The sequence below is a fragment of the Mauremys reevesii genome, linkage group 2 (assembly GCF_016161935.1).
Source record: "Mauremys reevesii isolate NIE-2019 linkage group 2, ASM1616193v1, whole genome shotgun sequence".
Lineage (NCBI taxonomy): Eukaryota > Metazoa > Chordata > Testudines > Geoemydidae > Mauremys > Mauremys reevesii.
This window is the reverse complement of record NC_052624.1, coordinates 3,512,825-3,527,560: the sequence shown is the minus strand read 5'-3', so window position 1 is coordinate 3,527,560 and position 14,736 is coordinate 3,512,825. Positions and strand designations below refer to the sequence as shown.

Here is a 14,736-nt window from a genome sequence, read left to right as displayed (position 1 = left end):
CATCATGATTCTGATTGATTTGCTCTTGATGAGGGGTAGGAACTGAAGACAGGCATTCCTGACTGCCCTCAGTTCCAACACATTGATATAGAGATTGGTTTCCCTACGGTGACCATCTGCCCTGAGTTGTGAGTGTATTGAAGTATGCTCCCCACCCTCACAGCAATGCATTCATTGTCACAGTTATTGTTGGAGCTGGGAGGAGAAATGCACACCTGTGCAGATATTGCATTGATCTTTCCACCAATCCAGAGAGTTCTTCACCTGGAGAGAAACCGTAACCTGCTTGTTTGTCCAAGCTGTCTCTGGTTGATGAATAGGCCCTCCTGAACTAGGCCTCAAAGCAATGGAGGCACAATCTTGCTTGCCCCGTCACAAAGGTGCAAGCTGCCATATGACACAGGCGCTGTCAACAGTAGAAGGGAGTCAACTCGAATTACTTACCTTCAGAAATGGAAGAGGTTCCAAGAACATCACCACTTTGTGCCTGAAACTTCCCCATTATCAGTCATCATAGATTATCTACTAGACTTAAAAAAATTGGATCAGTTATATCTATTAGGTTCACCTCACCATGATATTAGCTTTTCATTCCCCACTAAGGGGTTTTCTATTTTTGCACACCATAGGTCTTCGATATTTATTACGGGTCTGGAGAATCTTTACCCCCTGGTTAAGTATTCTTCTCTGACTTGGGATGTCAATGTGGTACTTAGATACCTCCTAGAACCTCTGTTTGAACCTATGGTGACCTGCTCCACTTATCAGGAACTTTTGAGACTTTACAAATTTGTTCAGTTGTCTTAGATCTACAATTGGTCTCCCCTCTCCATCCTTCTTTGGCACGAGAAAATACTTTGAGTAAAACCCTTTCCCTTTCTAAGGGGATGGGACTGGTTCTATTGCTCCTAAATAAAAGAGGGAGTGTTCTTCTTGACTAAGTATAGTCTTGAGACAGGGGTCAGGGGCTAGTCAGGGGACCCTGAAGAGAGATGGGGAAGGTGGTGGCGAGAGACATGAAGAGGATGATGTAGTCCAATAATATAACCTCCATGATCCACTTGTCTGTTGTAATAGGTCACCAGGCCTGTTGGCAGTGGGAAAGGTGGTCTCCAAAAACGAAGAAGTGAACATAAGGTTGCAGCTTGCAAACTACAGCCAAGGGAGAATTTGAGCCTTCAATCAACCCATCAAAATTGCTGTTTTGATGATGACTGGGTAACTAGCTGAAGGATGGTGGGAAGCTCTTTTCGTCTGGAAACCCCACCCCTTTTTTCCCCCTAGAAGGTTAAGAACATAAGAATGGCCGTACCGGGCCAGACCAAAGGTCCATCTAGCCCAGTATCCTGTCTACCGACAGTGGCTAATGCCAGGTGCCCCAGAGGGAGTGAACCTAACAGGTAATGATCAAGTGATCTCTCTCCTGCCAACCATCTCCACCCTCTGACAGAGTCTAGGGACACCATTCCTTACCCCATCCTGGCTAATAGCCATTAATGGACTTAACCTCCATGAATTTATCCAGTTCTCTTTTAAACACTGTTATAGTCCCAGCCATCACAACCTCCTCAGGTAAGGCATTCCACAAGTTGACCGTGCGTTCAGTGGTTCTGTGAAAACCAGAGAACTGAGCCAGGTGTAATCTCTGGACAGTCTGAGACTTGCTAAATCTCCTCTTGTTTGTAGGAGTGTATATACCCAGACACCTCAATGTGGCCCTGGAATCCTTCACCATGTGCAGGACCATGGGGGGGAGGGATAGCTCAGTGGTTTGAGCATTGGCCTGTTAAACCCAGGCTTGTGAGTTCAATCCTTGAGGGGGCCACTTAGGGATCTGGGGCAAAAAAAAATTGGCCCTGCTAGTGTAGGCAGGGGGCTGGACTTGATGACCTTTCGAGGTCCCTTCCAGTTCTAGGAGATTGGTACATCTCCAATTATTACTATTACTAACTTGTCCATAGTTCCTGAGAAGAGCATCTGACCATCAAACTGGAGGTCCTCAACAGTATTCTGAACCTCCCTTGGGAATCCCAAAAACTGCAGCCGTGACACCCTGCGCATGACAAGTGCTCTGGAGATGAATCTAGCAGCAGCATCTAGGGACGCTTGGAGAGAGGTTTTGGCTAATAACTGACCGTCCTTAATAATGGCCTGGATGTGTTCTCTATGCTCCTTGGGAAGATGTTCAATAAAGGATGTGAACTTGTTGCAATTTGTGTAGTCATACGTGGCCATGATTGCCTGATAGTTTGTGATTCAAAATTGGAGGGTTGCAGATGAATAGGCGTTCCATCCAAAAAGGTCTAACCTTTTCTGACCTTGTCATAAGGAGTAGGCAAGCAGTAATAATATCTATCCCACTCATTTACGGTATCCACCACCAGAGAATTTGGTGAGGGGTGGGAAAATGAAAAAATCTGAGTCCCTGGGAGGAGTGGGGGAGGGGCTCCATAATATTTCTTATCTGTCCATTTACTAGTTGGTGGTATGGTGGCGGAAGTTTGCCACACAGTCTTTGCTGGATCCAGAAGTGCTTCATTAATAGGTAGCGCAAACTGAGTGGGTGTTACTGACTGCAAAATGTCCAAGAGTGTGTGATGTCAGTCTCAAGCAGTATCTAGGGAATGTCCGCCACCCTCTTCACAAGGTCCTGGAATTGACAAAAATCATTGATCTTCAATGGTGGAATGACTGCCTTGTCTGCAGATGAAGATGAAATAGGAGTTTAAGGGGTAGCCTCTTTGTCCACCCTAGCCTTCTACTTCCTCAAAGGTCTCCTCATGTTGGAGGTTTGGTGGAGGAGACAGTGACCCTAATTTCCTGGTGCAGTGGAATCAGTGGTCTGGCAAATTGCTGCCAATATGCCACCTAAGGATCCCAGTATGGCCACTGTAGAGGCCCATACAGGAGAGAAGGTAGAACCTAGGACAGAGCCCTCCATATGTGATGTGGGCAGGGGTCTTCATCAAAGTATGGATTCCTATAATGGTAAGAAGGATACTGATTAAGGGTGTAGAATCCTGCAGTACTGGGAAGCACTGGTAATCTGGAGACTGGGGTCCAAGTACCAAGAGTCATCTGGTACCCAAAAACAGGGAGCACTCCAGCTTCTCTAACACTGACAAGTCCCTGGTGTAACAGAATTCCTGTGGTACCAAGTGGGTTGGTACCGACTCAGCAGTTGACTTGGGCGGTATCAATAGTTTGGAGCTTGAAGGCACTGGGGATGAAGGTGTATGCTTCAAATCTGTCCGTACCGATGGAGCCAAGTGGGAAGGCATCATTGGTAAGTCTGAAATAAACTGTACTTATCTGGAGGCAGATGGTACCAGGGCCTTGCTGATGCCACATTTCTCTGAAGTGCTCTAGAATATCCCTACTCTGCCGATACCAGAGAAAGTCTCTTTCCCCTCCACAGTACCGAGTTGAGACATCAAGGTCTCAGAAATCGCAGACCTTGCAGCAGATTGGGACTTCTTGGGAGTTGGCTCCTTTAACTTCGTAAGTGAGACCTTAGCCAAAGTCAAAGGGGCACTGTGTGGAGACTGATATACAGGGAGAGGGTGAGTGTCTGTCTTCTGACCTGAATTGGAACCTGGTTGAAGAGAGTGCTCTATGAGTAGCAGCTTCAGTTTTGTCTCCCAATTCTTCCAAGCTACACTTTTGGGAGATATGGAACTCTCCCAAGCAATGGATACACTTAGAATGGCCATCGCTAACTGGGACAGCATCCTGACAAGAGAGGCAGGATTTGAAACCTGGCAAGCCAGGCATGCCTTTCCATGTCAAATAAGCTCCCCAGAGGGGAGGGGAGGTTAGGAAAAACTGAAACCTCTCACAACTATATAACAACAACTAACTAGAAATGCTAAACTAAACTACAAAACACGCTGACGCACGCACGCACAAGGCAAACACGCTAGAGCTCCACCTCAGGTCGAGGTGACAAAAGGAACTGACAGGTTCGCCTGTGCAGCCCTATATGCCCTTGGAGCACAGCATGAGGTTGCATAGAGCACACGTGGGCCAAACAGACACTTTTAATAGAAAAATCTCTAATCAAGGGCTCAAGTGTGCATGTGCATCTCAAAGTAGAGCATCCACAGGGACACCTCTTGAAGAAGATCAAGTACAATGCAAGCAGCAGAAGTGCAAGCTTCCCCTCACTACTCTACCACCAGTGACTTGAATGGAGCCTCTTTAAAGGCAAAAGGGCAATTCACCCTCCATAGCCTTTGGCCTCTCTTTGGAGACTGCCAAAGAAGGGACTCAGTAGTATCAAGTGGGGTGGTGTTTTGGCCCAAGACCACAAACTCATTTTACAAAGGCCACTGAACAGTCATCTGATGGAACTCACTCTTGATCTGAAAGATGTTTTCATACTGGCTACAAAACAATCTGGTAGGGAGTTTTCTAGACCTTTTTTTTTAAATTTACATTCACTCAATTGCCAAGAAATATACAATACAAATATTGTGGTCAGATATTACAAACAATGAGATGGCTGCCCTCTAGTATGCAATTAATCTACATAGGAATTGTTATAGTTCCTCAAATACTAGCAATGCTGCTGATAAAGACTTAAAACAAAAAATTGTGATGGCTTTTGATCTTTTTCAAAGCAGAGAAACCAATATTAAAGACATTCTGTATTAAAAATCAACCACTGTCCTGAACAAACACTTGTTAAGTTAGCTGTTGGTAGTAGTGGTGTGGTCAGATGCGGTAAAGGATAGATAGAGCTGTCTCTCCCGCACTTGAGCCCACACTTTCTAACCAGTTCACCTAATGGCTCCATATATATGTTGAAAAGGATTGGCACATGAATGTGCGGAGCAAAGCACAATTCAATTCCCACTAAACTTCTGAAACAGGCAAGTACAACTATTCCCATTTTACAGATAGAAAAATGGAGAAAGATTTAATAATTTTTTCCAATGCTACAGTGAAAGATGGTAAAGCTGGGGTTAAAGTGCAGCAGTTCCTGACTACCAGTCTGGTGATGAATCCATAATACATAAACCCAGAGATAAAAACAGGCTATCAGTGTAGCAGAGAAAACTGTAACAATGTAAAACTACAACTGATTCATTGACATTGCATTTTACTCTCCACTCAGTTAAGTGAAAAATCAAATGCATTTGCAAATTAGCAGATTTGCTGGCTCAAACTTCTGATGGCAGAAAAATCAAATGTGAATAAAAATATCAAAGAAGTTTATTATGAGAGTATTCAGGGACATAAGATGGCACCTCACACACACGCACGGCTCCCTGCTCAAGATGTTCCCTGGAAAAACCAACTAGGAGTCCGGTGGCACTTTAGAGACTAACAGAATGTAATCTGTTAGTCTTTAAGATGCCACCGGACTCCTCGTTGTTTTTGTGGATACAGACTAACATGGCTACTCCCTGATACTTGATGTTCCCTGATTATCCAGGAGAGAGAAAGGATGGTCTTGTGACTAGGACAAAATACTTGTTTTATTCCTGAATCTACCAGATATTTGCTGTTTGACATTAGGCAGGCTGCTTCACTTCTCTGCCTCGCATTTCTATCTGTAAAATGAGAATAAAACTATTCCATAGATTAAAGACACAAGGGACCTTATAATAGTCTAATCTGGCCTTCTGAATTACACACCCTATAGAATTTCACCCAGTGAGTCCTTGTAGTTCAACTTAAAATGCTGCTCTTAGAAAGAGCAGCCAGAGCTTGCATTGAGACAGCTTCTGTTGACCCCATCCTTGCCAGTTATATTCAGGAGGAAACTCCTTTCTATGAATGATTTTGAATTCTTATGAATTGATGTTCTAACAGATAAAGCATAAGATCGGGTATTAGTTGGTGTTTGCTACAGACCACCAAATCACACTAAGGAACAGGGTGACTGGTTCCTTACGCACCTCTTTAATATGTATAAAAAAAAAGCTGTGTGGTCATTGGAGACTTCACTTTGAATGACATATGCTGGAGGTCTCATGCTGCCAGTATTAAAACAGCCTTGGTATTTCTAATTATAGATGACAATTTCTTAACTCAAAAAGTAAGAGAATTCTATACGAGACCTTATCTTGACAGATAAAGAGAAACTGATCACAAAACTAAAATTAATGGTACCTTTGGTACAAGTGATCATGACTTGATATTTATAATGTGAAAACAGAATAAAGATCAGACCAGTGACATATATATCTGGTGCTTTAAAACAGCTAATTTCATAAACAAGTATGAGCCAAATCTGCTCGCAGGAAGAATTTAATCAGAAAAACACTTCACTAGTTGCTCAAAAAGCCACAATCCCACAACTGAGCAAGCAGGCCATACCAGTTAAAAAACTGACCTGGTTTAGAGGGGAAGTGAAGGTAGGCATAAAAAAAAAAGGGGAAGAAAGAGGAAGCTGAATGTAATAAATACAAATGAGAAGCTAGGAATTGTAGAAAATGGGTAAGGGAAGCAAAGGGGGTCAAGGAAAAATCTATGGCCAGGAGAGTTACATAGGTACAATAAGGTGTTTAAGTATACTAGGAACACATATTGGTCCATTACTAGATAGGAATGGTATTAGTCCACTACGAAGTGGAAATGGTAGAATTATCAATAATACAGAAAAGGCAGAAATTTTCAGTAAATTTCTGTTCTGTATTTGGGGGAAAACCAGATGATATAGTCATATAATATGATAACACTCTCCATACCATTAAATATTTCAGGAGGATGTTAAATAGTAGGTACTAAAATTTAGACATTTTTAATCCACAGGTCCAGTAAACTTACATCCAAGAGTTCTAAAAGAGCTGGCTGTGGAGTCGCTGGACCATTAAAGTTGATTTTCAATAAGTCTTGGAACACTAGGGAAGTTCTGGAAGATAGGAAGAAAGTCAGTGTTGTGCCAATATTTAAGAAAGAAACAAGATGACCTGGGTAACTATAGGCCTGTCAGCCTGACACTGATCCTGTGATAGATAATGGAGCCGCTGACATGGGACTCGATTCTTAAAGAATTAAAGGAAGGTGATGTAATTAATGCCAATCAATAGATTTATGAGAAATAGATCCTGTCAAACTAAGCTGATTTTTTTTTAAAATAAGATTACAAGTTTGGCTGATTAAAGGTAAGTTTTGATGTAATATACTTAACTTCTGTAATGCATTTGACTAGCAGCAGGGTGGATAAACATTCATTAAATTAAAAAATTCCTATTTTATTTATTTATTTAAATCGGATTTTTTGATAAGTATTTTCCTCAAAAAGCATTTTATCTAAAGATAGTTTTAATTAAGACACATTATAGCTCAAAGATATCTCATCATGGAATAAGGATTATAAATTCTAATTCTATAGTATGAGACAATATATTTAAGTAATGTTTAAGAAAAGTTTTGTAAATGAGTTCTAATAGTTCATGGATTAGGGACCCAATCTTATGGGATTCCAGGGGCTTCTCTATATATTATTTAGGTTAATCTTTCTATCTACCCAATGGGACTCAGTGCTCAGTCTAGAAGATACCATCAAAAATGCTTAGTTTTGCAATTCTCAAACTGTGGATTTGTCTTTCTAGAGATAACATGCTTGTTAACAGCAAAAATGGTTTTAAAATAAATAAATAAATAAAATATAGAGATGAGAAATAACAGACCTCAACCCTACTGTCCCTCTGCAAATTTGTGTACACAGAGTCAATCCCTTTCCTCTCTCTAAATGTGCAAAGTTTCAAAATGTTCAATGAATAGAAGATTGTTTGGGGTGGAATAGATCTGGACAAGGAAAAGAAATCTGGAGATAAAGGTGAGAACGGAGGCACAGGCAGTAGAAACAAAAGTGAAACTCTTTCAGCAGCATATTCCACACGTCTTGAGGTGTTTCTGAGTGTAGCCTCCACTGATTTGAGATCTACCATACCATTCTCTCACTAGAAGGGAAAACCTATAATGGCAGCAGGCCGTAAAAGAGACCCAGTTTGGGAATATTTTAATGAAGTTGCTCTACCTGTGGGTAAGACAGGCATGCGTGCAAAATGCAAACAGTGCAGCAAAGAAATGCAAGGCCTGGTTGCCCAAATGAAACAACATAATGAGATGTGTTCCTTCTCAGGAGGAAGCTGCGTTGAAGATGATGAAAGGAACATGTTTGAAAATGCAGGATCTTCAGGTTGGTAAACTTTTTTATTTCATACTTCTTTCTTAATGACTGCCTGTCTTCCTTCTGGACTATTCTTGAATTCTCATGTTTGAGCAAAAAATATAGTTGTTACTCTATGGTACTATCATTTTAGATGCAGTTGTGATAAAAAATAAATAGCTGAAATAAGCAGATCTTCCTTTTACAATTTCACCTTTAAAGTAGTACTGAGTGTCAGTGAATGCAATGAATAATACTAAGTGAGCAGTATGGTAATAATAATTAAATAACTGTATTGACTTATTTTGTTTAGGAGAATCCATCCTCAACATACAAGATTCTGAAGACTATCCACCTTCAAGATCACCATCATTTTCTATAATTTCAGAGTTATCTGCCAATGATAGTGTTTCAGTCACATCATGTATGTCCCAAAGCCACAGTATATCACCTGTAGCAAAAAGAAAAAAACCCTCCATCATCCAGAAAAAAACATAGGTAAGTTTGTGATAAGAACCAGCGGATTACAAAAAGAGGTAATTGATGAAAAAACTGCCCGGTTTGTTTATGCAACAAACTCTCCTTTCTGTATGATTGAGAACCCACACTTTATTAACATGGTGCAGTCATTAAGACCAGGATACAGTCCACCCAACAGAGCAGATGTCGCAGGCAAATTGCTGGATACAGTGAGTGGATTTGCTGGATAAAGAGAAAGTGAGCAGTATGCAAAAGGTCTAGAGGGTAAAATTGTTACACTGAGTCTTGATGGGTGGAGCAATGTCCACAATGATCCTATTGTATGTGCTTGTGTGAGAACAGAAGAAGGGAATGTCTTCCTTACAGAAACAATTGATACATCAGGAAACGTACACACTGAAAAATACTTATAAGTAGCAGCAGTAAAAGCTATAACAAAAACTGAAAAAAAAATTCAAATGTCTAGTACGCAGTTTGGTCACAGACAATGCTGCAAATGTATCCAAGATGAGAATAAATTTAGAAGAGAGTCCTAAGCTAACAACATATGGGTGCAGTGCTCATTTGATGCACCTCCTAGCCAAAGGTTTCAGTGTTCCAGAAATAAAGGCTAATGTTGTTGAAACTGCAAAATACTTCCGTAACAACCACTTTGCAGCAGCGGCTCTGAAAAAAGTGGGAGGAACCAAGCTAACTCTCCCACAAGAAGTGAGATGGAACTCAGTAGTGGACTGTTTTGAGCATTATATCAAGAACTGGCCTAATCTGATGACAGTTTGTGAACACAATCATGAAAAAATAGATGAGAACTTTGGCTGTGACAGTGCCAACATTGGTCTTAAGAGAAATGTTGAACACATGCTGAGTACCCTGAAGCCTATTTCTGTAGCCCTGAACAAAATGCAGGGAAATAGCTGTTTTATTGCTGATGCTGTTGAAACTTGGAAGGAACTGAGTGCATATTTCTCTTTTTAAGATCTCAATGACAGAGTTAAATTACAAGCATTAAAAAAAACGAATGGGACAAGCACTATCTCCAACTCATTTTCTTGCAAATATTCTCAATATTGAGTACCAGGGTCAAACCTTAACTGCTGAAGAAGAGGAGTTGGTTATGACATGGACATCCAGCAATCATTCCTCCATAATGCCAATTATAATAAACTTCAGAGGTAAAGGTGAACCATTCAAAAAATATACGTATGCTGATGATGTTTTAAAGAGTCACACCAGTGAACTGGTGGAAGTCACTTAAGCACTTGGATTCAGAGACTGTTGAAGTAATAATCTCACTTTTAACAGCAGTAGCTTCTTCAGCCAGTGTAGAAAGAATATTTTCTTCCTTTGGACTAACTCATTCCAAACTGAGAAATTGTTTGGGACCTGAAAAAGCAGGAAAGCTTATTTTTCTTTTCCAGATTATGAACAAAACAGGAAAATTAAGGTGAAGATGACTGAGTTAGCTGCAGAAGCCAATATTTTAAGTTTCTCGTGTTGACCTGGCTGACATAGTCAATTTAATTTATTTTTTAAAATATTTCATTTAACTATTTTAGTTAAAAATAATTTTAACAAAAACAAACCTGATTTTAAAAAACTTGAGTGTTTAACTAAATTCAAAAATTCATATACTTGTTTTGTTAAAATATTATGTTTGCTGTTGAAGAAAAAAAATCCAGAATACATAATGTTGTTTTAGTTAAATAAAACAATGTAAATATCTGTCTGGTGATGTTCTCCTCCTAATACAGTATGGCAGGAAAATCCTCCAAATATTAATGCTTAACCTGTTGAATTGGAGATACTTCACCTCCCAATGACTTCATAAATATCTGCTTCAATTACCTTTGGTAAATGAAATAACTAAACAATCATTGATTTTCTGATATCGCTGTAAAACTAATCTGAAAAGTTTTCAAAATAAAATCACTTAAAAATATATAGTGCATACCTTCTAAAAATGAAATCTACATACATCTGAGTTGTGAAGAGTATGTATTAAGATTATAACAATCAACAAGAATGCACTTTTATGTAGAAATCCATGATTAAATCGAGTCTTCCTGACTAGTGATTTAAATCAATTTGATTTAAATCAAATCCACCCTGCCAAGCACTCAACTGTGAGTGTGTCAATGGAGCACCTGGTAGCAATAAGCACTCATAACCCATTCTTACTGGAGCACTGCATGTCAAGCTTTGTTGCTTCTGGCCTCTGTAGCTTTGTCTAGACTAGGAATTAGAGGTGCTTCAGAAAAAGAGTTGACTAACATGTTAACAGTCCAATTTATACAAGGCAGCGTACATTTTAACACATACTAACCTGGTCAAGATGAAGCATAGCTTCAGTCTGACCAGCATGGCATATATTACAATGTAAACTGCCTTATCTACACTGTCCTTTTAAAACATGTTAGCCAACATCTAACACAACATACCTTTGAATCCTAATTTAGAAAAAGCCTGTACAAGAAGTCAATATGTAATCTTTTAGGTTCCCTATCCAGAAGTTGCTTTAGTTCCCTTTTTAGTTGTTAATCTCAGTTAAAGACAATTTGATTCCGCCCAAACCAACCAAGCTGCTTTTGAGCTACTCTAGGGCTATGAGCTCAAATTTCTTACACAGGTTATTTTCCTGATGGCAATGACCTCTGCTCAAGCAACAAAGCAAGTTTCAGGTCATAGTGACTCATTTATTTATCATCAGTTTCTTTAAAGATCAAGTGGTACTGGACATCCATCTCAAATCAGATGAAGGCCTTTAGAAAGTCCGTCCAGCTTTTTAATTTTATTTGACACTGAGTAGGTTCTATAGCAGGGGTAGGCAACCTATGGCACACGTGCCAAAGGCGGCACATGAGCTGATTTTCAGAGGCACTCACACTGCCCAGGGGGGGGCTCTGCATTTTAATTTAATTTTAAATGAAGCTTCTTAAACATTTTTAAAACCTTATTTACTTTACATACAACAATAGTTTAGTTATATATTATAGACTTAGAGAAAGAGATATTCTAAAAACGTTAAAATGTATTACTGGCAAGCGAAACCTTAAATTAGAGTGAATAAATGAAGACTCGGCCCACCACTGCTGAAAGGTTGTTGACCCGTTCTATAGTCTCCAAGAGCAAGACATGTAACTGGCTGACTGAATACAGCTTTCATTGATACAGCTTGGCAAGCCTAGATATGGAGGACCATGTTAAGGGCCATTCTCTGAGAGACAAGTATGTTGCCTCCTATATATTTATCTATACAGAAGATTCATAAAATAACCAAACTATCAAATGCAGATTTAAGGGTTTTCTAACTGCATATTTTTTTCCTCTTGCCTCATCTGGGTATTATAGGAGTATTTTCATGTTTAAAAGAAAGTCCCCATGTGAGCAATGGAACCACCCTTGGAAACTTCCAAAGGCTGAGGTGAGATGCCTGCTAGGTCCAATGGCTTAGAACTGTAAACCCAGGAGCATGAATTGATTGAGATGGGTATCTTCAGAACAATTATAGTTATGAGATTCTATTTACCTCTCTGTTAGCTGCCAACTGAGCAAGGCTTCAAAATTCCATACAGTTTAGAAAGGTTCATCCAACCTCTTTAGCAATGGTAAGGGCTTGTACAGAGTATAAAAGAAACATACCAGGTCTTTAGGAGAGCCAAAGAAAAAAAGGCAAAACAAGTTATTCACAAGTTTAGAAAAACAAACAAACAAAAACCTCAAAAAACAAAACAAAACAAAAACTGATAACTACCTATACCAGAGGACATATTATTTAACATCATGAAAATGAAAGCTGAAATGGGTTATAAAGAAAAGTTAAACCATTAATGAACAGAGACTATGATACGACTCAGTTATTCACTATCTTATGTGATATGTGAATTTATTTCAGTAAGTCTTATTATTGATATAAGATGTGTTAAAAGACAGTCTCTTCTGCATTACTCTGTATTGCTGCTTAAACACTGCATTCATGTTTTTCCTAAAAACTAACCAGTTTCTCCGCATTGTTCATGAAGTAGGAAGGGATGCAGGATGACAAATCACACGGTCTCTCTCCAGAAGGGACCTTCTGGATGGAAGAGGAGGAATGTGGTAGTCCCTTATTTCTTCTGGAATTCACCACTGATGTAGAACCTAATCGGCCCTGCTGTTTCATCAAATCTTCAGGCTGCTGATCACCACCAAGGACAACTGGACCCTGGGGAGAGAAAATGACATTGGATTCATCATCTGCACAGAGTTATAACTGCAGTATAAAGAATTAAAGCATCCTCAAGAAATAACAACCAGGGGAGTAAATAAAATACATAAAAATAGATAATTAGGTTTTCATAAAAAACCCTGATCAGTATGAGTCAATGTTTACTTATAAACTAGAAGTTTAACTCCTATAGGAAATAGAAATGTTTCTAGTCCAATTCTAATGCTACTGTGCTTTCCTTTTTTCTAGAACACTACCGAGGCAGTGAGAAAACAAACTAAAGAATGTAAATAATACACAAACTCTGAAGCAATTACGATTGCCCCCCTTCAACAAACCCACAAAAACAAGGAAATGAAAAGTAATCCACTCAACAGTACAAAGCCTCTACACCCACAAGCAGACATCTCACCATTACCAGAAGATACACCAAAAACTGCAGGCCCCAATCTTTACTCTGCCTCCCACTTCCACTATTCTGACACACCCTTTACTCCTGGGGAAATTGTGCACCAAAATATTAAAAATTCTGTGCACAATATTTTAAAATTATGCATATTTTATTTGTCAAAACACCACAATATAATCACACCAGTTTCAATTATTTTGGTAATTTATTTCAAAATATCCGTCAGCAACTACGTCTGTAACAATACAGACATCAAGAGAGATTCAGGAAATGTTTTTTGTCAAAGTTTCCTTATTAGACATATTAATACAGAACGTTGTTTAAATGAATTATTACTCCAATACCAAAATGTATTTCCAGCACCCCTCAGAAGCAGTGCAAAGGCTTGGGGGAATCTTCAAAATCCCTCTTTCAAACTTCCTTGAACCTGAGCCCAGGTTGGCTCAGTGGCCTTGGAGCATCCTCAGGTTCTCCATACAGGAGAACATAAGAATGTCCATACTGGGTCAGACAAAAGGTCCATCTAGCCCAGTATCTTGTCTTCTGACAGTGGCTAATGCCAGGTGCCCCAGATGGAATTAACAGAACAGGGAATCATCAATTGATCCATCCCCTGGTCACCCATTCCCAGCTTCTGGCAAACAGAGGCTAGGGACACTATCCCTCCTCCCCATCCTGGCTAATATAGCCATTGATGGACCTATCTTCCATAAATTTATCTAGCTCTTTTTTGAACTATATTATAGTCTTGGCCTTCACAACATCCTCTGGCAAAGAATTCCACAGGTTGACTGTGTGTTGTGTGAAGAAATACTTCCTTTTGTTGGTTTTAAACCTGTTGCCTATTAATTTGATGACCCCTAGTTCTTGTATAATGAGGAGTAAATAATACTACTTTATTTACTTTCTCCACACCTATCATGATTTTATAGACCTCTATTATATCCCCCCCAGTCATCTTTTCCAAGCTGAAAAGTCCCAGACTTATTAATTTCTCCTCATACGGAAGCTGTTCCATACCCTTAATAATTTTTATGCCATTTTCTGTACCTTTTCCAATTCCAATATATCTCCGTTTGAGATGGGGCGATTATATCTGCACGCAATATTCAAGATGTGGGCAGTACCAGGGATTTATATAGAGGCAATATGATAGGTCCTTTGGACTGCATCCATTGTGCATCTGGTACAGATGACCAAGGCAATGAAGATGCCTGTGTTTAAAAACTGTCATTAGGCTTGGCAAGTACTTTGGTAACAGGAGCTTTCATTTCCCACTGGATATTTAAAATACGACAAAGACCATGAGTGTGGAAGGTGTTTAGCCTTCTCCCATGCCTGCTATAGATGAGCCAGGTCTTGCCACAATACAGCATATAGCTCAGGATGCACATCTCATAAATCCATATCTTGGTGTTCAATGTAAGTTTCTTCTTATCCCACACATGCTTATTCAGCTGACCAAATGTGGCGGCTGTCCTTCTGATGCAAGAATTAAGCTCATCTAGAGCAACGGTT

General features: G+C 39.6%; 1 protein-coding gene and 1 long non-coding RNA gene across 12 annotated transcripts in view; one reads left to right on the top strand and one right to left on the bottom strand.

The window, feature by feature from the left end:
* Positions 1 to 2,212, top strand: part of LOC120397539 — an 84,677-nt gene extending 82,465 nt beyond the window's left edge. For both annotated transcript variants that reach the window (XR_005593851.1, XR_005593849.1), the window contains 2 exons: positions 1,078 to 1,218; positions 1,962 to 2,212. This is a non-coding gene — a long non-coding RNA (uncharacterized LOC120397539). The remainder of the gene's footprint in view (positions 1 to 1,077; positions 1,219 to 1,961) is intronic.
* LOC120397536 (KAT8 regulatory NSL complex subunit 1-like) overlaps positions 1 to 14,736 on the bottom strand; it is a 141,063-nt gene that overhangs the window by 58,373 nt on the left and 67,954 nt on the right. For all 10 annotated transcript variants that reach the window (XM_039523519.1, XM_039523515.1, XM_039523517.1 and 7 more), the window contains one exon: positions 12,600 to 12,806. In XM_039523519.1, coding sequence (XP_039379453.1) covers positions 12,600 to 12,806 — 207 coding nt within the window. The remainder of the gene's footprint in view (positions 1 to 12,599; positions 12,807 to 14,736) is intronic.